The sequence below is a fragment of the Vicugna pacos genome, chromosome 5 (assembly GCF_048564905.1).
Source record: "Vicugna pacos chromosome 5, VicPac4, whole genome shotgun sequence".
NCBI lineage: Eukaryota > Metazoa > Chordata > Mammalia > Artiodactyla > Camelidae > Vicugna > Vicugna pacos.
Window position 1 is genome coordinate 20,438,927 of NC_132991.1, and position 27,371 is coordinate 20,466,297.

At 36.2% G+C, this 27,371-nt stretch overlaps 1 protein-coding gene and 1 pseudogene across 1 annotated transcript in view; one reads left to right on the forward strand and one right to left on the reverse strand.

Moving 5' to 3' along the window:
- Positions 1 to 27,371, reverse strand: part of LOC140696538 (low-density lipoprotein receptor-related protein 1B-like) — a 298,018-nt gene that overhangs the window by 52,883 nt on the left and 217,764 nt on the right. The window contains exons 24-26 of the mRNA XM_072962066.1: positions 16,381 to 16,521; positions 11,972 to 12,097; positions 8,713 to 8,844 (exon numbers count right to left, since the gene is read on the reverse strand). Coding sequence (XP_072818167.1) covers positions 8,713 to 8,844; positions 11,972 to 12,097; positions 16,381 to 16,521 — 399 coding nt within the window. The remainder of the gene's footprint in view (positions 1 to 8,712; positions 8,845 to 11,971; positions 12,098 to 16,380; positions 16,522 to 27,371) is intronic.
- LOC102545584 (swi5-dependent recombination DNA repair protein 1 homolog pseudogene) lies at positions 22,720 to 26,106 on the forward strand (annotated as a pseudogene).

Here is a 27,371-nt window from a genome sequence, read left to right on the forward strand (position 1 = left end):
AGTTTGTTTTAACTCTTTAAAATATTCCAGAGCCAGAGATTTATAAATCCTAAGTAATCTATTCTAGTAGTTAATACACTGACAATCAAGTTCCATTCCTGGCTGCATCTGAGTTCCTTCCTACTTAATTTACATCTAGCTCTTCTCATTCAGTCCTCAGTAAAATTAAGTAACAAATAAAACAAATAAACTTTAGACTAAAAGGTGAGTTTTTTTTTTCTTTCTGATATAGTCCTAGATGAATGCACAGACAGATTGCTTTACCATAGTGAACAATGGGAGATAAGAGATAACACGCTATCCTTGAAGACTTGCCTAGCTGCTCTCCTGCACCATGGTGAGTGAGCATGAAGAACTGGCAATAGCTGCGAACGACTTTGGTGCTCCCTTCTTGGCCACAAAAGTCTAGACAGAACACTTGATGCAATACTAGAACTCATTCTAAGCACAGCTAACATGAGCCAACACAACCTACACTGGCGACAAAGGAGAAAGTAACTACACTCATAATTCTGTTGGTGGTACACAGCTTTGTATCTCCCAGGCAATCCTAGACAGCTTTAAGCAATTTCTTGAAAGAGCTTTTCCTAAAAAGCTTTGGTGCCAGAGAGTTGTCAGTAGAAGATTTAGTGTAAGTTAGTATTACATGAAGACTTTTCCAGACACTGGTCAAAAACTGTGAAGAGTGATTTGAGAGTCTTGCTGGCTTTTGCTGAAGAATTTTTCGAGAATCTTGGTCAAAAGCAAATTTGTCACATTCATGGCAGTAAGAACTAGGTACTAATGAATGAAATGACCAAGATAACAAATAGTTACTAACGAAATAGCAGACATTGGAACTGCTACTTTCAAGGATAGTGGCACTAAACCAGAGGTGCATTTCAAAATCACTGAAAATAAATACATGGTAGATTTTTCAACCTTGGTGCTATTACCATCTGGGACTAAATAATCCTTTGTTGTGGGAAACTGTCTTGTGCATTGTTTAGCAGCATCCCCAGCCTCTACCCAATAGATGCCAGTAGCACCCTTTCAATTGTCACAACAAAAAATGTGTTCAGATATTGCCAAAGGTCATCTGGGGTACACAATCATCTTCAGTTGAGAACCACTACCATAGATCCAGGAAGTCAGATACCTAGTACTAGGACTATTAACTATGCCCTGTCCCCAGCCTGGATTTCTGAACCCCACACACTGGTCAGATACCTCTGAGTCTTTGCCTTACATAATGCATTTTTTGTTGTTGTTGAACACTCACCCATTCTTGAATACTTTGGAGTCTTTCCTCACTGTCACCTTACCCTAGCATGGTAGTGTAAAGAAAATTAGGGTTTGGGGAAATATATATTTATATTTCAAATCCCAGATTTGTCTCATTCCATCTGTAAATCATTTTACAGTTTATTTAAGCTTTATCTTTCTTTTTTTTTTCTTCTGCCTGGAGGACTTCTCTAGGTATCCAAGGCTTACTATTAATTAGAGGAAAAAAATGTATTCAAGACCATGATCCTGGTTCTTCACATTAATCCATCCTCATTTGGTTTATGCCAGGGTACAGAAGCTGTCCATCCAGGAGCATCACTGATATCCCAAAATGACCATCAAAATTCACCTCTTAGACAAAAGGGTGTAGGGATAATATGCATAAATTATCTATAATATTGTGACAGGCAGCCCCTGATAGGGCCACCGATGATTCCCACCAGCTGGTATTCCTTCCCTTCTCTGACCCCTTCCTTTCAGTGTGGGCCAGACCTAGCAAATAGAATACACTAAAAGTGATGGAATCTATCTTCTGAGGTTGGATTTCAAAAGGTGTGGCTTCTAGTGTGTACGTGCCCCCTCTCACTTTTGTTCACTGGCTCTAAGGAAGCTAGCAGTCATGTTGTGAACGCGCCCATGGAGAGGACCTCATGACAGGAAACTAAAGTCAACAGTCAGTGAGGAACTGTGACCCTCAGCCAAACACACAGGAGGAAATAATCCCTCCATCAGCCACGTGAATAATTCGGAGGCAGGTCCTCCCTAGTAGAGCCTTCTGATAGGACCACGTATCTGGCCAATACCTTGAAGGCATCCTTATAAGGGACGTAAGGGAACTCACGAAAACTATAAGATAAAAAAAAAAAAATTTGTTGCTTTAACTGGCTTATTTTGGTAATTTGTTATACAGCAATAGATAAACAGTATAAACAAAGTGAGATAAATGATTTTCTCTGTTTTCTTCTCTTCCTCCTCCATTTGATGATCATTATATCATCATCATCTCCCTTACTCTTTCAGATGAGGCCGTACCACCAGTCTTCTGCCCCTAAGGTTTGCAGGGGCCATCCTACAGTCAGTGACCGTATCATCACAGCACCCCCAAACCCTGGGCCCTGGTGTTGCCTATTATCTTTCCCAGTCATAAGTACAATAGAATTTAAATTCTCATTATGAAATTTTTTCAGGGATCTGATGTTGACTGCTTCACTACTGATTATTCCATTCAAGGCTTATGTAAATTTCAAGGGCAAAAATCCAAATGTGAATCCTTAGTGCAGAATTTAATTTGGGCGTCCCAAAGCAACCAACTCTCCTCTGCATCCGTATCTCATTTCCAAACCCAGTTTCTTCACTGTTAAAAACACCATCTTCCCCAATATATTATTTTGATGATTAAAATTGAATAAATATATAACATGTCCCAAATGTTATTCCTGCAATATGATAAGTGCTTAATAAATATTAAGGGTTTCTGATAATGTTATTTTAATTTCTTCCTCCTTCAAACCTTCTCTTCCTAACCCACCTGTCAGTGATTAGTTCCATTTCTAGGCTTTCTACTTTAGCCAAGTCTCTGTTCTAAAAATAATAAGAAACTTATAGAAATAATTAGTTATTTTTTCCTTCCAAGTGCCCCAAAGGAACCACTTACTGTTTACTGCCTCTGGCTAAGAATAAGGCCAAATGGTAAGAAAGCATTAAAGATCAATCCATTGCTTATGACCAGTCCAAAAATCAATTAAATAACTCCCCATCTCCTCTATTAACTAGAAAATTATCTACTTGATTAAAAACTAATGGCCAACAGTCTCAGCTGTTGAATCATAGCTTTTATTTTCTAATGAAAAAGAAAAATGGACTAATATGTCCTTGGTTTTCTTAAAATGAGGGAAATACACTTTTTCAAGGTTAAAGTTACACTTAATAGTAATGGTATCAATGTACCTAAGCTAAAGGAAGCCTCTACATGATCATCTGAACTGGCAGCATATCCAGCGCCGAGTTTCCATAAATAAATAGGTACAGGTCTATTGTCTAAGAGTCACAGTATGACATAATTTGAAAAACATCTGAAAGATTGACCTATCCATAAAAATACTGTCTGCACATGTCTTTACTGAGAGAATACGATGTCCCAAATAAGCTGACCAAAGATTTTATCATAGTAAGTCATCACTGTGTATCTTCTGGGATTTTGGTTTCAGGTAACCTACTGAGGAATCCAGATGCCTAATAGAAGCTTCTCTTTCTTACTTTCTTTCTCTCTCTTCCTCCCTCCCCTCGTCCCTTCCTCCTTCCCTTCCTTCCTTCCTTTCTGTTTTGAATTTGGAAAATATCCAAAAAGGCTTTGTGAAATATTTCCAGTAATTTGTTTAACCTGTAACGACTTATTCTATGTATGGTGATGGTATTTGTTTCCCAGTAGTGTTGGAAAGTTTTTGTTTCCTTGTGATAGTACTTTACATCTTGAAAGATACACTGGACTCGACCACCTACAATACATACTAACTGTTCACATGATTCGAAAATAGAGTCCCGAAACAAGTTTGAAATCACAAAGCAATATTGGTTAACCGTCACAAGAATAAAAAGAAATTGTACCAGCCCTAAAAATTCACTTTGTAGCCAAGGAAATGGTTTTCATAAAATTGAAGAAATGTCTCAAAGCAACAGTATTGTATTTCTTAAGCTATTGCTGTTACTGACACAAAAAGAGTTCTTTCTGTAATTCTTCTTTGGCCTTGGTTGGTGACAGAGTGATTACTAGAAAAATTTTGTAAAGGGCTGTTTTCTAAGCCTCCAGGCATAGAAAAAAGAGACTCACTTGAGTGCCACCTGCTTCCATTATGAAATGGGTTTAAAATCACATGATTTGGTAAATAAATCAAAATGAAACACGGCCTTCTACCAGCACAAATTTGCAGAAGTGCAATATAGTTTCATCAGGTAATGCCAAGAATAGTCTTAATAAAATTGTGTTTAAGTGGTTACAAATGCAAGATGGCATAGTGTAAAGAATTAAAAATTGGACACTCCATTACTATACGGCCCCTTGATCTCTCTGGGTTCCAGTTTCCTAATCTATAACGTGAGGAAATCTACTAGATGGTATCCGAATGTTCTTTCTAATTCTAACATTCAAAGACACACGTAAACGTTGTGGGACTATTAAGGAGCCGATCTTTCTTGTAAATAGATAACATTCAACTGTGTAAATATGGCAACAATATTTTGTCACATATTTTCCTTCAGTGTTGCTTTTTTTTTTTTTAACAGATCTGATTTTTTAGAGCAGTTTTAGATGCACAGCAAAATTAAGCAGGAGTTCCCGTATACCATTTCCTTTCCTATAGTCACAACCTCCTCCACTATCAACATCTCGTACTAGAATGGTACACTTGCTATAAGTAATGTATGTTCACTGACATGCCCATAGTTTATATTAGGATCTAAAGTTTACACTGGGGTTTACTTTTGGTGCTGCACATTCTATGGGTTTTAACAGATGTATAATGACATGTTTCCTCAGTTTTTTTTTTTTATTGTCTTAACAGCCAGATCACTATGAGATTGTGTAAAAAAGCTAGAATATTACCCATAGAGTCAAACAATGACATTCAAGTAATGGAGCTTTGATCTTCTCTTTAAAAAAAAAAATCCCTACAGATTTTCCGTTCGTGCACCCTCAGAAACTATTCCTTGTTTATCTTTATCCTCCGCAGCAACTTAGCTGTGATGTTCTACACCTAGCAGATAGGAACCCACCTTTGTTAACCCTGAGGTGGAAAACTCAAATTTGAACAAAAAGATGAAAAAAGAATATAAGCTTGAAGATGTCAGTAAACAATCATTCCCTGAGTAGAATGACCTCTATTTAAATAATATCCTATCACGTGATTATTATGAAAAAGTCACAAACACCTCCAAGGTGGGAGGGGAGACACTAAATTGAGCATCGCTGACTGAAGATCACAGCACTACCTGGAGCCGTGAGCTATGTTTTGAGGACTTCTCCCCTAACTAAAATATATCTTTCAAAACATCAAATGCAGTATTCATTCATCAGGAGGAACATCACTCAGCAGGCCAAGATTTTCAAAGCTTAGTGCTTTTTTTCCAGTAGAATGGGACTTTTCCAGTGAAGTGATAAGAATGCTTTGAACATTTTAAAATAGCCAGAGGATCTTCTTTCTTCTCTGGAAAGTCTCCAGAACTGCTTCATCTGGTGAAAGAAATTCTTTCACTGTAGAAAACTTTAATTCATTAGAACCCAAACCCAGCAAGATTCAGATCTGTTTATCCTTGTGGAATGGACAGGTCTGGATGTATGTTTAACCCTGCAGATTGTGGTAACGAAATGATATTACATAAATAAGGATAGTCATGTTTGACAAGTGTTCCTCCCTCACACCATTTCCTTGCTATGTTAAGAATAAGGGGCAACTGTGCCCTGGCATTTTGACATCTTTACCTTTGACTGATTCTAAAAGTAGAGATTATGTCCCTGAGGTGAACACAATTAATGAAAGAAGAGAAAATAGAATGCCTGCGAAGGCAACTAACAGAGGAAGAACCTTTAATCACGTTATAAAGGCCTCGGTGGGAAAAAAATTAGGGGTTGGCACCAAAAACTGTTTTCCCTATCTCTCTGGAGCAACCAGTTCTTTTCCCTCCTTCCTCCCTGAAGTAGTTTTACTCAACGAAGTCACAGAGCTTGCATGCTGTCTATAATGATATTATAAATTATGCTGCTGACACATTCTGATCCTGATACACTTTTATAAAACACAATCAATGAAGGAACAGACTGCACAGCAGACAGAAGCACAAAAAGTACACAGAGACATGGCTGAGAACTCTCGATAGCGCACCACCAGCACCATCATCTGTGTTTCAGTTGGTTTACTGTCCAAGCACTGTCTGCCAGCCTCCCAGGTTCACAGTTAATGACTTCAAGTGGCTGACGATGTTATTTAATCTATTTAATCTTTAAATATCTGCTGTACACACTATTCATCATCATTGTTATTAGTGGTAAGTTCATCTTCTCTAGAGACATTTACTAACCTATTCCTTCTGTCACCAAGAAGTTAAGAAACAACTATTACTCTAGGCAGATAACTGAATAGAAAAATAGTACCATCAGCAAACAGAAAACAAGATTTTTGCTAGTCAGGAGTTTAAATACAGCTTGCAGGGCATGTTTGTAAACATATACCACATATGCTAATTTCTACAACTTATTACTATCCGTTATTAGATATTGTTACTATTTTCTGAGCACATATGGTTATTAGACACTATGCCAAATATTAGCATACATTGATCTACTAAATATCTCAAACCCCCAAAAGTGAAGAAACCAAGCCTCAGAAAAATTAAATAATGTAACCAAGCCCATAAAACTAGTAAGTGGTTAAACTGAGGTTAAAATCCAAGCTGTCTGTTACAAAAGCCTGGCCTCCTCCCACCATTTGTTTTACTGGCACCTGGGTCTCAGCCCTCTTTGACTTCAAAGCAAGTTTCCTACTGCTGCTTTCTGATTAACAATAGGAACTTTAATAGACTCTTGAACATTCAAATTTCATGTGACTATTCCATATGCTTACATCTTTTTACATTTATATAATTTCTAAGAACGTAATTTAAAAATATGTCAGGTATAATATGAAGAACACAAAGCTTTAACTAATAACCAGTAATTGCTGTATTGAAAAACTGCTTTAATTTAAAATAAGTTTATTATAAACTATTAATAATTACTAAGAATTTAGGAACAGGGAAAGTACTATTTTCTGCGAATAAAATTATCACCCCTCATGGCATACTGTAAGAAGTTTGACCATTTAAGTGCCAATATAAAACCTCAGAGAATGAATTCAACCCACACAAATAATCAGTGTACCCTTAAGGAACAAGAGATTTACCGATGATCTAATCAGGATATTTGACCAAATTGCTAATTTGATCATTGTATTTGGAAATTTATCAAATGCTTTGAAAAATCACTTTGGAGTCTTAAAAAAGTCAACTCTGTGACACCAACTAAAATAAGGGATTATATGTACTTAGTAAAAATATATTCGTATATATATAAAATCTTTTCAAGAAGTTCAAGTTTTTCTTAGTTGTGAATCTACTAGATCCTATATAATAAAATTCTAAGGAATAATATGCATATAAAGAAGAGGCAGGGTAGATTATGCATGGTAGCATAGTGAGCCCTCCACAAATAATGAAGTTTGATCAAAAATCACACTGATTTTGGCAAAATTAACATATTGCTCAATAAAATATGCTGTTATTTGTTTATATTTCCTTTTGGAAAAAGCCCTTTAAAAAGACACAGGAAATTTGCCTCCGTGTGACTCCAAATATTTGATGCAAATAATTTGCTTAAGAAAAGTCATCTTTGAACCATTTGTGAAAATCCCCAGTAGTTCATTAATTTGTAGCAAGAAATTTCATTAACACATGATTGAAGACAATGTGTTAGAGCTGATGGACAAAACAGGCATACTACAAGAAACCCACGTGCTGATGCTTGAAGATTTTTTAACAGACTACAAACCAAAGAACTATCTTTTTAACATTAGATAAAATTAAATCTTTACAAATATTAAAAAAAACCCTAGAACATGCATATACATCTTCACCACTGAAACATTAATTCAGAATGTATATGATTTAGTTGGATGAGAGATGGAGAAATTTGTTTTTATAAGTTTAATCCCTCAAGTGTAGAAAAATAAATATGAATATTTATGAGAGAAGCATATCTGATGCTTATGCTATATCTGAATTCACCAATTAGCACAAAAACTTCTTTACTTCAATAAATTTAAGTTTCTACCATCAATTCCCAATCACACATTTTCACTAGCCACAGCAAAATGATAGCATCCAGTCTGCTTTCTTTCACTGTCTGCTAAAACAAGATAAGGCAAAATTCTGACTTTGAAATGATAGCTACTGTATTCAAAAGTAATGGCTCAGCATTCATGATTGTTCCCATTATGTGAGCTTCATTTGCTACTACCTGTATTAGGATAATCACATCCTGAAATTATTTTAAATAAGATTAGGTTTAAGTACATAATAAATCAAAATGCTCTATATGTTTTTAATATTTATAGTTATATAAAAGTATCATTTGAAAAATAACAAAAAAGGATAAAAATAAAAATGAAGCAACCAAATGCCAATTATGGTATTTTAATGCCCTTGTACTTCAGATGCTGTAAGTTAGGAAAAGTTTACTTAATTTTTTTCAGACAAAACACATTTAAAACGACTTGTGTTAGGCTTAAAAATTCACTCCTAATTTGCTTTCTTTTTCCTCATCTTGACTATCAATATACTGATGGAAAGGTTATATTTCCATCATGTTTAATAAATCAAGCAAAAACATCATACATAAATCATAAATGAAAAGCTATTTACCTGCATGGAAATCTATTCCCACAGCAAATGAAGTTCCTGATATAGGCATCAAAGCATCCATTTTGTCGCTTGGCTCTAGAGGTATTCCTCTGATTCCTTCATGAACAGAGTACATAAGAAATGACTCTATACCTAAATTAAAAAAAAAAAGCCCCATATAAATATTTAACACTAAAATCATTCCAGTAGCAAAAGCAAGGATCAAGATGGCAGAGTAGAGAAAAAAGACTTGGAACTTACTTCCTCCCGTGGGTACACCAAAATTACAACTACTTACCGGGCAACTGTCTTTGAGAACAATCTGAAGGCTAACGGAAAAGATTTTCCACAAATAAGAGTATAAAGAAGGAGCTACAAGAAGATGTGTAGGAAGGGCAAAGACATGGTCTAATGAGGACACACACACCCAGGCCAGTGACCCACAAACAGGAGAGAAGTCACAACCACAGAGGTCCTACCAGAGGAGTGAGGGGCACAAGCCCCACACAGGGCTCCCCAGTCTGAGGGTCCTGCACTGGAAAGATGGGTTCCAGAAAGTTGGGCTTTGAAAACCAGTTGGACATATGTTTGGGAAAACCAGTTTGGACATATAGCAAATAGGCTCCTCTCTTAGGGAGTGCGCACAAAATCTCACATATTCCAAACTCCAGCTCAGAGACAGTAGTTTGAAAGCTGCCTGGGTCAGATTCACTTGCTGATCTTGGAGAGCATCCTGGAGAGGCAGGAGGCAGCTGGGAAGCCTCCTGGGGCCTGAGACACTGGCAGTAGCCACTTTTGGAATCTTGGGATCCTTCTCAACTATTCCAAACAAATTTAAGAGGAAGAAACACCTCCAAGTTCATTCTATGAGGACAGAATCACCCTAATTCCAAAACCAGACAGAGACGCCACAAAAAAGAAAATGACAGGCCATTATCACTGATGAATATAGATGTAAAAATTCTCAACAAGTATTATCAAACCAAATTCAACAACACATTGAAAGGATCATAAACCATGATCAAATAGTATTTATGCCAGGGGTGCGAGGATGATTTTGTATCCAAACAAAACAAAAAACTAAAACAAAACAAAACAAAAAATTCTTCCAACAATCCAATTAAAAAATGGACAGAGAATCTGAATAAACATTTCTCCAAAGACATACAGATGGCCAAAAGGTACATGAAAAGGTGCTCAACATCACTAATCATCATGAAAATGAAAATCAAAACCACAATGAAATATTACGTCACACCTGTCAGAGTGGCTAGTATCAAAAAGACAAATACCAAATGTTGATGAGGACGTGGACAAAGGGAAATCCTTATGCATTGTTGGTGGAATTAAACTGATACCACCCTATGAAATGCAGTATAGAGTTTCCTCAAAAATTTAAAACAGAACTACAAAATGAGCGAGCAATGTCACATCTGGGTACTTATGTGAAGAAAACAAAAACACTAACTTGAAAAATTATATGCACCTCTATGTTCATTGTAGCATTATTTACAATAGCCAAGATACAGAAGGAAAGTAAGGATCCACAGATAGATAAACGGATAAAGAAAATATTACACACACACACACATATACATTCAGATGCATACATACACAATGGAGTATAAGCCAAAAAAAAGATTAAGAATGAATCTTGCCACTTGTGACATGGATGGATCTAGAGAATATTACGCTAAGTGAAATAAATCAGACAGAGAAAAGTCAAATACCATATGATTTCACTTACATGTAGAATCTTAAAAACAAACAAAACAAAAACAGATTCATAAATACAGAGAACTAACAGGTTGTTGCCAGAAGGTGGTGGGGTGGAGGGTGGTGGTTGAAATAAGTTATACGAATTAAGAGGTACAACCTTCTGGTTATAAAATAAATACGTCATGGGGATGTATTACCGTATGGGGAATATTGTCAAAGTTACTGAATAGCTTTGTATGGAGACAGTTAGTTATTAGATTTGTTGTGATCATTTTGCAATTATTTAAATGTCTAATCACTATTTTGTATACCCGAAACTAACATACTATTGTATGTCAACTATATTTCAATAAACCAATAAATGAACAAAAATCATTCCATTAGCATTATTTCTAACAATCTTAATTTCTTTCATAAAAATATTTCTTAGCCTTTTTTATATTGCAAACTACACTTCTGACTAATTGAAAGGTAAGTAAATGAGTAGCTTTCATATTTGAGAACCTTCTGGAGGACTGGTTGATAATGTCAATTTCTAAAAATTCCCAGAAAGTGATGATGCTAACAGTTTAGGAACCAAACTTTCATAAATGCTAAGATAGGTAATTCTTGGAAGCAGACCTAGCCATAGAACTAAAATTCACTCCCTCGTCTCTAAATCCAAAACACCTCTTTGCTTAAGTACGATAATAAGCTTTGATTTTAGATATGATTTTAGATAACTGTATCACTGTATTTTGTAATAGTTAGACTTCTTAAATCATTTTGAACACAAAAAACACACCAAATGCTTATTTTTTCCTATTATCTTGCTTTTCCAGCAGCAAAAGTCTGTCCTAAAACAAGCATATCTATCTATGCTGACTACTGTAAGTCTGCACACTGAGGTTTATAAATGTTTCTAATAGATTAGAAAGTGTTTATACAGACATAAAACTGCCACACAAACATTTGATTTAAAATAAAAGATGATAATATTGACATATAAATTTCTCATATAAGATTGAAAATTAAAAAAAAATTAAGCTGTGATTACTGGATAGAAAGATCACTCAAGAACCAAAGCTCTCAGAAGTAGTCTATAAATAAGAAATAGGAAGACAGATTTTTTTAGGTTCCAGTTCTTATGCAGCGCTCTTCTCTTTCAGTTAAGCACTCCTGAGAACTAATATCTTCTCTGGTACTGGCTCTTAAATACTTGAAAGAAAGTAAATACAACCACATTCAAATTGGACGGTAATTGCAAACAATCAACCACTGTTTTTACTTCAACTTTTGCCTGTTGAAGTTCAAGGTAGCTTCTACTGGATTTGGTTAAAAGTTTGATAACAAACTGTAGTTTCTAAAAATAACTAAAAAATTAGGAAGTTTTAGGAGAATGTGATATATAAATTATTTCAGGTACATTAAAAATCACACACATATGAGACCAAGTAGTGTACTGCTGTCCTAATAACAAGCTAACGTTTTTTGTTTCTCATTGTTAACTGACTTTAGTTGCCTAAAACCTGCCTGGATGAAGTAAATGCATCAGAACTAAGATTTGTCAAAAACCTCATACCTTGACATGACATGCGGTTCTTTTGGAGATAATATCCCACTGTACACATACAGGTCCTTGTAGTTTCAGATGTTGGTAGACAAAGCTGAGAACATCCACCATTATTTAGTTGGCAGGAATTGCTGCCTGCATAGAAGAAAAACAAACAGAAAGAAAAATGAAATTCAATAAAACTAAAGAGAATACCACTCAACATCAATAATTAGAATAAATATTTATGCTATTGTTAATTTATAAATACAGCCATTTCATACTGGTTAGTATCACATTTTAAATTCTCTGAAATAATTTGAAGTAGCAGATTACGGTTGAAGTCTGTCCTTCCAAAAGAATACATGTCATAGTGATTACAGACAACAATACTATAATCAATGTACAGTGTCAGTTTAACTTTGAATACAATTTGAATACAACTCGAAGTTGCTAAGAGATTCGATCTTAATTGTTCCCACCGAAAAAAGAAATGATAATTATGTGATAATAGCTAGCACTGTAGTGGCAATCATACTGCAATATATTAACACATCAAATCAACACATACTTACTCTTAAACTTACAAAATGTTATCTGTCAATTATATCTCAATAAAAATAAATTACAAAAAATAAATAATTCTTTAAGGAAAGGAAGATGTGTGAGAGGGTTGAGAGTTACAGAAAAGCAAAAGGAAACTGGTGTGTCAGAATCTGGTCAAAGGCTTCTATAATATTTTACATCACAGAAACCAGGAAATTTCTTTTCTGACTTCTAAATTTCACTTCCACTCTACAGTTACTATCTTTTCAAGAATACTTTATCCAAATGTATCAAATAAGTACCTGTTGAATTATATTACTGACTCAACTCAAAGAATATGCCATTTGAAGTAAGAAGGTACATATATACATATAAATACGTGTATATACACACACACACACATATATGTATGTGTATATATACAATTATTTTTTTCAAAGCAAGGAAATACATTTTGCCATTCCAAGGAACATAATTCTCCCAAAATAGATTTAAAAAACACCCGTAGGAGTCATCTATTTAACTGGCATATTAATTTTCTTTATGCCTGAGTAGTAGCAATGACAAATATTAGTCAGGTAATCACAAGTACGTATTCTATAAGATGTTCTATTGAATTTACTAGGCCCCATGTGCTAATTAAAGATGGTAGCATAAAGTTAAGTAATTTACAATCTTATCCAACAAGTTATTAAATATCTCATTTTTACATTTTTATTATTCTAGGACATGCAGTGCCATTTACTGGATGTTCAGACTCTGATATGAAGTGCAGTAAATCCAGTGAGAATTACAAAGCACGATGAAAGCTATATATCAATAGTGCTCTATGAAAAATTCAAAATTCCAAGGTAGCTCATTATTTCTCATCTGCTGAATTCAAGACAGTCTGATGGGATTTAATTGTTGAATTGAACCTGTCACAAGCTCTGTCATTTTTGAAGTGTGAAACACACTCAACTGGGGAGATTTCTCATCAGGAGATCTACCACATTCTCTGCTCATTTCCTATAAACGCCAGTTGTTCTTATGTAGGTCCATGTACGAGAATGTGAGTTGCCCTGAACTTTTGAAACGTTTACCTTTATCTCTTACATAAACTAATGGAGATTAACTGATTTATTCCCCCTTTATCCAAGCTGACTTAGAATTCAGATCTATGATTATTTTAATAATGAGACCATTATATTTACAGATCTACAATAATTCTTTACTGACCAAGTTCATATTTCATTTTATAGAAAGCATGTGAGTGCATATCAACACACTGCCAAATCTATAGAGATACGCAGGTGGACACAGATTTATTTCAACTACCACTGAAGATTGAAAACCTGGGAAGAGATTGACAAGTGATGCTTAATTATAAAGTCTGAAGTAGGGAAAACAAGGGAATTGAAGAAGTAAAGAAAAATGGATTAGAGAATGAATGATTTATAAAAGCAAGAGAAAAGGAGGGGTTATATAACCGTGCTAATATAAAAAATATGTGAAAAAAAGAAGAAAAAGGAGCTTCCGAGACTGTGCATGTATTTTGAAACATAATTGTAACAATAGAAATATAGTGTATTATATTTTTAAATAATCAAATTAACTGTGTTAACAATTGTGTTGTACAACAATATCATATCATTTGTTTAATCCCTAAGGGAAAATGACAGTGAAAAAGAAAAAGTAAAATAAAATAAAATAAAATAAAATGAGTCATTATTTTAAGAAGTATTTTTGCCTATTAAATATAGATTTGACGTAGAAAAATATTAGAATGATTTTTAAAAAGTGATAACTTAGGTAGGGTAGTGACTAGGACATTAGAAATACTGGCTTGGCTTAATATTTTGTAATGACATTGATGTTCAAACTTCATTCCTTAATTTTCTAGTGAAACTAGAAAGTCCACTTGACTAAGAGAAGTCTCAGCTCTCTGGTGATCTATGTCAAAAATGATAAATGAAGTGGCTAATTGTACTTTGAAATCCAAAGTGGTAGTAATGTTAACACCTTAAATAGCCCTAAATTGCTCATATTTCATACTAATGAAGCTTTTAAGCTACCTGCTGTGACTCTGTTAATGGGATTGTCTTTAATACAGATGCTTTTATCAGCATAGTTTTCTAGTGAAAACAGTATTCGCCCTGCATTTTAAACATATTCACGTTACACCATTAATTTCTAAGTGCCCGGCATCATTGTCAGTTTGGTGCTACTTTCACAGTGTGAAGAAACCTCAACTGCACCTGTGGGATAAAACCCTTAAAGGAGAGGGGAATCCTGTTAACATGAACAATGTCAGTCAAGCATAATATACGAAATTTTTTCTTCGGGAAACTTTATTGGAACTGTATCTGGAAAAATTCGACATATTGTGTTACTTTACAATTTCAAAGTATGTTTGTTCACGTTTTGAAGGAGTGAATATATATGTATATTTTTTAAGAAGACATTTGTAAATGTAATCTCTTTCTCTTTGTTGTTTTCTGTAATGTGTGTTTTCAGATATAATCTCATTCTGTATGGACTATGAACCAAAGTTTATCAGAGTACTGTAAGTTTCTACACTTAACAAATACATTGTTTTGAAATCTACAAAAATGCCATATTTTATTTATTGAGTAGCAGTGTTTTATTCCCAATTATATCGTGTATTTTCCATGACATGAATGCCAGTAAACTTATTTCGACACAGAAAATTTTCTATTACATAATTCCTAGTGGAAATACCTATGTTCATCATTATAGACAATGACCCCCCAAAAAAAAAAAGTCAGAGAACAAATACAGATTTATGTATAAGTGTTTGGGTGTCAGGGCCTTCCCAACCATTAAAGGATCTCAGTAATCAGTTCAGATTATTTTATGAAGCAATTCTTTTCTCTTTAAAAAAAAATTTTTTTTTTCATGAAAAAGATATACATGTCCTGCTTCTCCTGGCAAGAAAGGATTCCAGGCCAAAATCTGGCCCATCTGCCTTTTCAGGAAAGGCAACCTTGAATCTGGTCTTCATTTTGTCTCTTGATGTGCCGGTACAGTTCTCAGTTAGAATCTCCAATAAATCCTGCCTGCTTGGCTGTTGTCACCTGTCTTCAGAATTAGTGATCCCGTTGGTTCACGATTCTTATCTCTACTCTTATCGGCATTGGTCTACATGCCCAAATCTTTTAGATAAGAACCCTTTTAAGTTTTTTTGAAATTATTTCCTAAGGAAAAAATGGATCTGAAGTGAAAGATTCTCATGGCAGAGGTTAAAATGAAAGAGTAGAATACAGAAAAAAAAAAATCTCCCAGGAAGTGAGTTCTGCCGATGTCATGGATCATGAACCAAAAACTAAGAAAAGACGAGCAGGTGCAGGGCTGTACTGGCTGGCATCTCTAATTGCCATTTGGGCAACGTGACAAGTCCACCTATGTAAACCATCTGTTAGTCCTCTCACTCCATTTCACTGCACACCATTTGGACAAGCAAAAACAAAAAAGCAAAATGCTTAGAGCCAAACAACGTAGGGCTTTTTGGTTGTGAAATTCTTGCATCAACATAGTCCATTTGAAGTCCCCACTTAATTCAATTTCTGGACTTAATTATACATTAAATGTATTTTGCTTGGATTTTTTTTCTTCTTCTTATATTTTTAAATTGAGAACTCGATCACACCTCTTTGAAGACCTGACAAATTAGGATTCCTTGGGCAGCTTTGCTAATGTTTTGAAAGCTCATTATACATCTTATGTTAAAGGCATTTCTTCTACAGTATTAAGCAGAAACTGCCTCCCCTCAACTTTTTCTTATTAGAAACAAAACTAGGAAACTTCAGTTGTTGAATTGAGAAAAATAACACGAAAAAAAAAGAACATAATATATTCAAAAGGCGGCACAAATTCATTACCATGTGACTTACCTTGCTGTGCTTCTTTATCATACACTTTCATATGAACAACCCCAGAAGTCTTATTTCTTAGAACCGTGGGGTTTCTTCCATCTCTTTTGCTGCAGGTTCCAAGCTGAGCTAAATTCTGGTCTGCCCACCACAGTTTCTTATCTATAAAAAATGAAAAGGTTTTTTTTATGAAAAAGATAATCATCTTATTAAATAATAATAAAGAGCTATTAAACTATAATGCTTTCCGATTTCTTTTGTGAAATTCCCAAACCCCGTTTCTAAGGGAAACAGCAAAATCTCTTTTACTTTTAAAAATGTAAACCACAGTGCATTCATTGTTTAAATGTTCCTTCTCTCTCTCCAATTAGAGATTCTTGACATTCATTTTTCTTTTTCTTAAAAAGACAGATGATATAAATAAAATTACATTGCAAATAAATATGGGATATAGATTTTATTATTTGCATACTTAACCATGATCATAGAAGCACTGTACTATATTTTACATAATCCTACAAAATATCTAAACAACATCCTCAAAAAAGATTGTTCTCTAAGTTTTGTTTAACTGTGTAAACTTTTAATCACTGGTACTCTCCATTACTGGATTCTTCACAGCTATAGTAATCTCTTTTATTTTTTGTACAGTTTATGCTTCTTTCTCCAAAATTGTATTAATGTACATTATCAACTTGTCCTGAGTGTTAATTTTCTAGTAGAGATTCTGCAGTGTGTCACAGATAAAAAAAAAATAGGTAGCGAGAATTCTAGTGAAAATTATACACTTATTATTATATTATGTCAAATTGTCATAGCAAAACTATAAGGATGCTTTTATCACTTTTTATTTCATAGATGAAGATTCTGAGATTCACAGAAATTAACTATCTTAATCTAATTTACATATATGGTCTTTCTATCTCTAAAACTTGTGTTCTCCTAAGACCCCATGCTGAGTGAATTAAAATATTTAAGGTAATGAAATAATTTCAAGTAAAGGTCATAATTTTAAAGGCTTTGAACAATTTAGGCTTTTCAACTAGAATCTACTTAAAGACAATTAAGACCAAATCAATTTCCACTTAGAAGTTAAAATAAGGTTATTGAACTCAGTGAAGTAAACCATGTAGTGTTTACTTTCAAAATACAATTATTCTCATTCAAATGCCATCATCTTTTGGCTGAACCAAAGCCTAGTTTCAGGTACTGCAAGAACAATAATAACACAGACATTAACAATAACCATGCTTTTCTAAATCTGATTTTGTGCAATGCACAATTCTAAACACTGTAGCTAGATTAATTCATTTAATCTTCACAAAAATTCTATACAGCAAGTACTACTATTATTAAACCATTTATATAACTAATCATCAGGGAAATGGAAATCAAAATGACAATTAGGTATCACTTCACACGTATTAGAAGGGCAATCATAAAATAAATTTTTAAAAAGATAACAATGCTGGCAAGGATGTGGAGAAACTGAAACTCTTGTACACTATTGCTGGAAATGTAAAATGACACAGTTGAAAACAGTTTGGAGGTTGCTCAAAAAACTAAAAATAGACTACTATATGACCCAGAAGTCCCACTTTTGGGTCTATACACAAAATAACTGAAGTCAAGATCTTGAAATGATATTGACACTTCAATTTTATTGCAGCGTTATTTATAATAACAAAGGTATGGAAATAACCTATATTTCCATCAAAAGATGAATGCCTGAATAAATGGCTATGTACATACAACAAAATATTATTCGGCCTTAAAAAAGGATAAAATATTCTTACAGTGCATGTTGATAATCAGGGAGGCTATGCATGTGTGAGGATGAGGGGGATGGAGGAGATCTGTGTATTTTCCTTTCAATTTTGCTGTGAACCTAAAACTGCTCTAACAAAAGAAAGTATTTTTTTTTAAAAAAAGGAATTTTTCCATGTGCAATAACATGGATGAACCCTGAGGACATTATGCTAAGTAAGATTAGCCAGTCATAAAAGGACAAATATTGTATGATTTCACTTACATGAGCTACCTAAAATTGTCAAACACTTAGTAGCAAAGAGTAGAATGATGGTTGCCAGGGGCCGGGGGATGGGAGGGAGGGGGAGTTGCTGCCCAGCAGGTAGGAAGTTTCAGTTACAGGAAATGAGTAAGTTCTACAAATCTACTGTGTAACATTGTGCCACTAACAATACTGTATCACACACTTAAAAACTGGTTATGAGGATAGACTTCATGGTAAGTGTTCTTACCACAATAAAAGAAAATAAGAAATAACTGAAGACTGCTATCAGTGCTATGAAGCAAATAGACAGTTTCATTTTTTATTTATATTGGTTTCTCTGCCTTTGCACACGACTCCACTTCACTCACCCTTCACTGTGCAAGTCTGACCCCACCCTCAGTGAGATACTCAGGCTAGCAGACCCCACGTTGACGCTTCCTTCCCATTGATCCCAACGCCTCTATGGACAGAATCATACGGTTTTGTATTAAACCCTTGCTTTTCTTTTCACTTGTACTACTTCGACTCCTTATCCAGAGATGGAAATGCCTGAGAACAAGGGTCCTTCTTTGAACTATTCACAGTGCTTTAAATTTTTTTCAACTGAGCGTGATGCAGACATTCCCTGAAGACCTATGCAAAGACTGGGGAAATAATATCCCTAAAAATATCTCCCATAATAATTCATAACTTAGAAAATATTTAAATAAAGCCATCTCTCCCATTTCTTCTTGATATCATCTTTTAAAGTTATCTCTTTTTAACTATTATCCTTTTGGAAGCTCCCTCTACCATAAAGAACTCTGGCTTTGACTGCATAATTATTACTTAGAATCACATTTGTTTCTCTGACATTTTTTTTCCCTCATACTTTTATTCATAGGAATATACCAGAATCTTCAGAAATTACCAGAATTTAAAAACTGCTTGCTTGAGCTGTATCTAAGTCATTAAGAATAACTCTGTTTCATTATTATGGCCTGAATTGTGTCCCCCAAAATTTATACATTTAAGTTCTCTCAGTACCTGAGGTGGGGACTGTATTTGAACAGAGGGTCTTTAAAAAGGTAACTAAGTTAAAATTAGGTAATCAGGGTGGGTCCTAATCCAACATGACTGATGCCCTTATAAAAAGAGAATATTAGGACACTGATATCCACTTAGAGGGAAGATTAGTGGGGAGAAGAGCGCCACCCGCAGGCCGTGGAGAGAGGCCTCAGCAGAAGCCAGCCACGCTAACACCTTCAGCTCAGACTTTAAAACTCCAGATCAGTGGAAAATAAATCTCTGTTTGGCCACCCAGTCTGTGGGACTTTGCTATGGCAGCCCTAGCAAGCTAATACTTCATTACTAAAGGTATTAAAGCAATTTATGAACTATAAAAACAATTAACATAAACATAAATTGATTCTACCATACGGTCTCCAAACTCTTCACTCAAAAAAAGGCAAAAAAAAAAAAAAAAAGAGAGAGAGAGAGAGAGAAACAAAAAGAAAGAAGGGAAATAAATTTACTGAGACCTACAAAGTTCCAAGGTCTTTTCTAGGCTCTGAATATAAGCAAAATAAGCAAATATGATTGTCTCATTTAACCATTATAAATGGGATGGGATGTGTTAAGACATCTGTCAATAAACAAAATCTACAACATGAAAAAGAAAAAATCCATAAATATGGTGACAAACATCAAAAGAGGCAGCTAGAAGAGCTGCCTGGGAATTTGGGGGCATTCCCCTGGTGACTTCAGTAAGTACATTTCACTCTAATAGCTCCAAAATTTCTACCTTATACCTAATATCTTCTTAATCTTCAGTCTGTGTAAAATCCAATTACATAGTAGGAATTTCTACCAGAATATAATAAAGTCATAGCCAACTTTAGATTACCAAAATAAAATTAATTTTATTTTTTCCATGTGCTTCTGCTCCTTTCTCAGTAGACTTCTATTATGAATTTAATGTTTGTGTCCCCATCACACCAAATCCATATGCTGAACTCTCTCTCAAGGTATGGTACCTAGGGAGGTGATATAGGTTTTAAGAATGAATAGAATAAAATAATGCCATTTGCAGCAACATGGATGGACCTAGAGACTGTCATTCTAAAATGAAGCCAGGAAGAGAAAGAAAAATACCATATGATATCACTCCTATGTGGAATCTAAAAAAAGTTAAAAAAAAAAAAAAGAAGACACTAATGAACTCACCTATAAAACATACTTGCAGACATAGTAAACAATCTTATGGCTACCAGGGGAGATGGGGTAGCAAGGGATAAATTTGGGAGTTTGAGATTTGCAAATGTTAGGCACTATATATAAAATTAGATTTAAAAAATTTCTTCTGTATAGCACTGGGAACTAGATTCAATATCTTGCAATAACCCTTAATGAAAAATAATATGAAAATAAATAAATAAATAAATAAATAAATAAATAAATAAATACACACACACACACACACGACTGGGACATTGTGCTGTACACCAGAAACTGACATATTGTAACTGACTGTACTTCAATTAAAAAAAAAAAAAAGGAATGAGTGGAATCCATGCTCTTAAAAGACACACCACTGAGAGCTTTCTCATCCCTTTTGTTGTGAGACAGTAAGGCCATCTGGTGGTCTGTGAACCAGGAAGCTGACTCTCACCAGACATCAAATCTGCTGCCACCTTGATCTTGGACTTCCCAGCCTTCAGAACACTGAGAAATAAATGTTTGCTGCTTAAGCCACCCAGTCAATGGTATTTTTGTTACAGCAGCCTGAACTAAGACAACTTCCCCCAGTAAACGGCCCCCCACTTAGTCATCAGAGGTAAAAACCAGATAGCCATCTTTTTTTCCCTTCCCCACCTTAACGGTATCTCCCAGAATCTTATCCAGTCTGAGCAAGTCCACTTAATTCTTCACTTTTATAATCTCAGGGATTTTTTATTTCCCCTCCATCCCCACTACACCTGCTTAGCTCAGTGCCTCACCACTTCTCATTCTCCTATCATTAGCGTGATCTTGTCAAAATGCAAATCGAAGCATGTCACTCTGCTGCTTAAAACTCTCCAATGCTTCCCCAGCCAAATCACTTAGCATGGCACAGAGGCCATCCATGATTTGACACTTACTTAATTTTTCATCATCAGATAAGTAGTGAAGCAGTGAACTAGCCTCTGCTCCAAAATGGCTTTCCTGATGTTGAAACTGTTTGCTGATTCACTCTGACTTGGAATTCCTGCAACTTGTCTTTTTCTCTGACAAACTCCCACCTCTGTTTAACTTGCTCAACTGCTTTTGTGCTAAGCTGCCCATCACCTTCCCATTACACACTCTCACTGCCCTCACCAGAGCCTCCTTTGTTCTAGGAAGAAAGTAACATTCTAATAACCTCCTGAGCTCCAGAAACCCACAAACCCATCGTGAGATTTTCATGACACCAGACACAATTGTTTCTGAGTGGACTTCCAGAACAAAGAGAATGCAAGACCCGCACACCCTGATCCTTCTCACCTACTCCACACCCCAAGACCCTTCCCATAAAACTTCCCCATACTCCGCACCTGGGGGACACACAGTTCTAAAGGCACGAGCCTACCGTGGTCGCCTTTGTCCGACAAAGCAATTAAAGTCGTTTCTTTTCTACTTCACCCAAGACACTGTCATCGAGGCTCAGTTCAACACCAGTGCACAGAGGCCGACATTTCGGCAACCGTACTGCCCCCTGTGCACCATGTTCCAGGAGTACTGAAAAGCACTCAATTTTCAACTTTCTAAGGATAGAATTAACTACGTTATGAGAAAAAAAAATGGAAATAAGCAAAATGCAGCTTATTGGTAAAGAAAAAGAATTAGAACTATTGTGAAGAAGAGACATATCTCCATATCGGAATGAATCTATTATTTATAATTATACAGGAGCCATTACATTTTCACTTGGTACCTACTGTGAATGAGGAACGCCCCTCCACCTGGACAATCAGGGTGGAGAAGCCTGCTTAGAGCAGTCTGTTAGCCTGGCAGCTGATCCTCCGTGCAGGAGGAGCTTTCTGCCATTTGTCTGAAGCTCTAGGCAAAAATCTATTTCTTAGGGCAGTAATAGAACTAGAAGTCTCTTTGTTCTGCCTGCTATTAAGACTCACTTTTATTTATTTTTCTTAAACAGAGAATTTGGAGAATGGCAATGAAGGTGGTCTGGAGAGCATTGCAGAATAAGGCCCAGAGTTTTGCTTTGAAGTCTTTGTGACCTTGAGCTGACAGATATGTCCCTTAAATTCTTTCAGTGCATTGTCACATTGAGGTTTGCCTCCCTGAGAGCTGAGGGGGCAGTCTGGGGTTGTAGGGAGGAAAACTTGAGGATGGCAGGTAATTTAATCTCCAAGTTGATGGCTTGACTGCATTGCCAGTGAACTAGTATTTGTGCCATGATGCAGGAGAGAATGACAGTGAGAAGGAAGAATTAGCTGACAGAAACAAGGCAGCTCCAAATAACTGCCCGCTGAGATGTTTAGAAAACAAAAAGTAGAGCACGTTCAACGCTGAAGATTGTTTTCATCAGAAAAAGGAAAGACGAGAAAGAGGACGGGGAGGAGAAAGTGATGAAGACCCACTCATTCACAACTCTGCAGCCCTGTGTTTATTTACATATCTGTCTCCTTGTTTACAATGTAAGGCTCTTTGGGTGAGGAATTACGTCTTATTAATTCTTATCCTCCATACATGTGCCCATGCTAGTTACACGGGTGGTTTTTAAAGCTGATTGACAGTCATTACAGTAGGTGAGAGAGTGTGTTTCGGAATCACACAAAGATGCTCAGACACCTGGCTGTGACACTCTCTGGGGGATCATGTTTCCTCCCCTATACTACTAGTTAGATTTAGTCTCAGAGAGGCTGGTGGAGATCAGAAGTGCAATTCCTGACAGTGGAAAAGAATACTGCTACTTGCCTGTGGTGATCACTCCAAAGTGATCGCCAAGTTCAAGTCATATATAAAATGTCCTGTTAAGACAGGAAACATAAAACATTAGAACTTCAATGTATACTTACAATTCTTGTAAACAAGCGAGATGAACAGAGTTCAAAGGAAACAACTTAATTCTTTGACATTTACAGATGCATGTTTAGGAGAAAAGTTTAGAAGAATCATTTCACCCCTTGTTAAGGGGCTCAGCTTAAAGCAAGGACTGAAAATATTAAGTTAGTTGATGACCTTTCTTGTTTTGGACCGTCGTATCTCCCCTGAATCTATATGTTGAAACCCTTGCCCCTAGTTACACTATATCTGGAGTAGGGTCTTTAGAGAGATAACTGAGGTTACATGAGGTCATAAGGGTGGGGCCCTAATCTGTCAGGACTGGTGTCATTACAAGAAGACATCAGGGATGCGAGCACAGAGGAAACACTGTGTGAGAGGATGTTTATCTGCAAGCCACGGAGGCCTGAGGAGAAAACCAGCCTGCTGACACCTTGATGAGGGACTTCCAGCATCCAGAACCGTGAGGAGATCAGTCTGTACTGTTTGAGCACCCCGTCTGTGCTATTTTGCCATGGCAGCCCTTACTGACTAACACACCACCTCATACCTGCTACTTCATTGGGGGTGGAACAGAGTAGTGCGATAGTTACTGGAAAGAGTCTGAGACATTTTGAAGATCCAGGCTGAGAAGCACAGGAACCACTGAGCGAAAACTCACCCTAGATTGGAGCAGATCGGAACCTTACCTCTAAAACACACTCGGCTTACCGACTTCCAAATTGCTTCCAGGACCTCTACCGCCGCCACACTAACCCGAGGTGTCCGAGTCTGTCACCTGGACCTCCTGAAGCTCACTAGCTTCTAACCTCATCCTCGCCCAGGGCACAGTCGGCACACAGCATTGAGTCATCGTTTCAAAACATAAACCAGGATTAAAAAAACCTCCTGTTTAACCCTTCAGTCGGCTCTTAAAACAAAGTGTTCAGTTTTCACTATGGCAGTAAGCCCCACAGAATCTGCTCCTTCGCCACTCCTCCTCCGCAGAAGGCAGTCCCAGCCCCTCCAGTCCCATTAGCCAGAACCTGCCAAGCGTTCTCTGGCCTTAAGGGGCTTTTATTCGCTATTTTCTCTTCCTTAGACCTCTTTACAAGGCTGGACCTTTCTTGCCCTTCAGGTGTCAGCTCAAATAGCACCTCTTGGGCCACGACTTCATGGGAACTCTTCTCTGTTTTATTTCACCTCACTTTATCTGATAATTTTCATAAATGTTGATTATTTATTGTCTACTCCAGCTAAATGCAAGTTCATGAAGACAGGGATTTAAGTTCCTTTTTTCACCCCTGTGTCTCTGGCTACTTAAAAAAGGCGTAATCTAGATATTTAAAAATGATTTAAAAAAGGCTAACTATTCTAATAGACATTCTGGTTCTAGAAGTAATTGGGGTTGATACTAGAAACATCCTCAGTTCAGTCGCTCTAACGCTTAGCGCACGCTTTGGGCAAACGGGCTGTGTGTGAATGAGAGAGGGGAAGAGATAAAGAACTGAAAAACTGACCACCTCGCATTATTATCACCTGGGGCCTGGACAGTTTTACAAATTTTTCTTTTTTCTTTTGTTTTGATACCCCTGAATAAATGGGACACTGGAGAACAGATCTTCATTTTTCCAAACAGCAAAGGTATCTCAAACTTCTCATGCTGAGTTTCATCAGTGAACGTGGAGGCAGCAAGGAGGGACCGTGAGCTGCTCCTTCCGTGGCAGCCCCGGTCAACGGGGACAGGTCTGAGGTTGGGTCCCAGCTGTCCACTAGGCAGTGAGGAGTGGCTAGAGAGGGAGTGGCTAAAGGTCAACAATTAAGATCTTCCTCAGGAAGTAGCCTGAGTTCCTTTAGAGAGTGCAAAGAATAGGAATAGCAACTTAAAATCAAAATTAGCAGAAAGCTGCAGCTGACAGTGCTTTTTGCACTCTCTGGGGATGGCGGGGGTGGGGCACAGTGGGAGATGCTGTGCTGAGAGGCAAGTGGGTATCCGAGAGCCGCATTTCGGGGGTCAGCTGTGGAACTGAGTTGAGTTTGCACCTCGAGGTAAACCAAGATTACATTTTCAAGATCAAAAGTCTAGCAGACCTGTCTGTGTTTTTCCCTAGCACACCACAGGCCCATACAGCCAGTTCAAGAAAACCACCTATGATTACAACACTTAGCGAAAACATCTAGAGAAAATGATGCAGGAAAACAGGGTTTCATTCAGTTCTTGGCACAGCTGTGCTAAAATGTCTTAAACTAGAGGATGAAGAGAATGATCAGAACTTTTCAAAGAATCCAGCATCTTCAACACCAGGAAGCAGTATGGAGACTCAAGAACATTTAAAACTGAAAGAGAGCGACTATGAAGAAAGCAAGTATCTGAAGACTCCCTTTAAGATTATCAATGCACGTGGGTCTGAATCACTTGATACTGGCCCCCGCAGTCATCTCTAAACTGATTTTGGGAATGAGAATCTTCCCAAATGAGGATTAAACGAAGAAAAAGCAAAATTGGTGAAGCAGGTTCAGGAGAAGGAAGACCTTCTTCAGAGGCTAAAACTAGTCAAAATGTATAGATCAAAGAATGATCCGTCTCAGTTACAGTTGTTAATAAAGAGCCAACTGTTGCTCAGTCAGCTTTGTCTAAGAAACTAAGCTTTACTCAGTCCATAGACCCCTATGGCCTAGACAAGAAATTGCTACACTGTAACAGAAATGAAGGAGAATTTATAGGTGTTTAATTCATATTTTTTTCCTCCAGAATACCTTTGTGAATGACAACTTAATTAAAAGATAGGTATACATTTTAAAGGGAAGATATAAACCATAAGGGCTTAGAGAAAGATACCCTGGTGAACCTGGATTAATTCAGGGCTCCCTGTCATATAAATATAAACTAAGATCTAAAATAAAAATTTCATACTTTAAAAAAATTTGCCAAAAAACTTAACAGTTTAAAAAAATAAAAAGTCATGTTTAAAAATAATTTGGATAATTTCGGAAGTCATTTTTAATACATTATTGTGTTTATTTTGGCAAAAAAGTTCTATTTTAAATGTTAAAAAATAGTCCAATTAGTGAATACCTAAACCTAAACTGGTGAACAAGTATCCGCCTCTCTTCTCAGTTCATGACTCTTGTTTCCATCCAATTTACCACATATTTCCATCTGGGTGGTCTAGCAGGTGATTAAACTCATAGATTCAAAAATTTTAAACAAATAAGTAAATAAATACATTTAAAAATCAAAACAAGCAGGTTTAATCATGCTGTGCAATTTTTAAGGTAGGTAATCTTAAAATTGGACCTCCTGATATTCTGAGCAGATTGGGACTTGGAATCACAGTAATGTGAATATTACTCAATAAAAAAAATTTTAAAAAAGCCAATAATGTGAATATTAAAAGAATACAGTGTTCCTTTGTCTGTCAGAACATCAATCTCTGGGGCTCTCTTGTGCACTTCCTTTAAATCAACCAAGCTCTATATTTTTTGGTAAGATTTTATTTTCCTTGATAATCTCTGCTCATTTGGAAAATGGGGTAGAAGGAGCCATAGTGGACCATGGGTTGAGCCAACCATCCATTAACTTTTGCTGCAGAAGTCACCAGAACTACCCCGTATCAGATTGCCCTTCCAGGTCTGCCTGTATAACAGGCATTCTGTGGTTTCTAATCTTGGATTGTGTTGAAATTTCTATTTCATTTTGGAGTCACATGTATTTTTATAATAGACGTTTCTTCCCATAATGAAGGTCTCTATTCCTGGTAACCAAACCCTGTATATAATAGTGCCCAGGAAGTATTAATCTCAGTAAATCTTATCCTAAATATATCCTCATTTTTATGTTCAGGTCTCGGTTTTCAGCTTTTGGAAGGACTCTGAAAAATGGAATGAGGCTTAGAAGATGACAATCATGATGTAGAAGGGTCTGAGAATCATGCACCCTGAATGAAATAAAGCAAAGTAGGTGTCTAACTATAGACATTTCAAATGAAACAGGGGG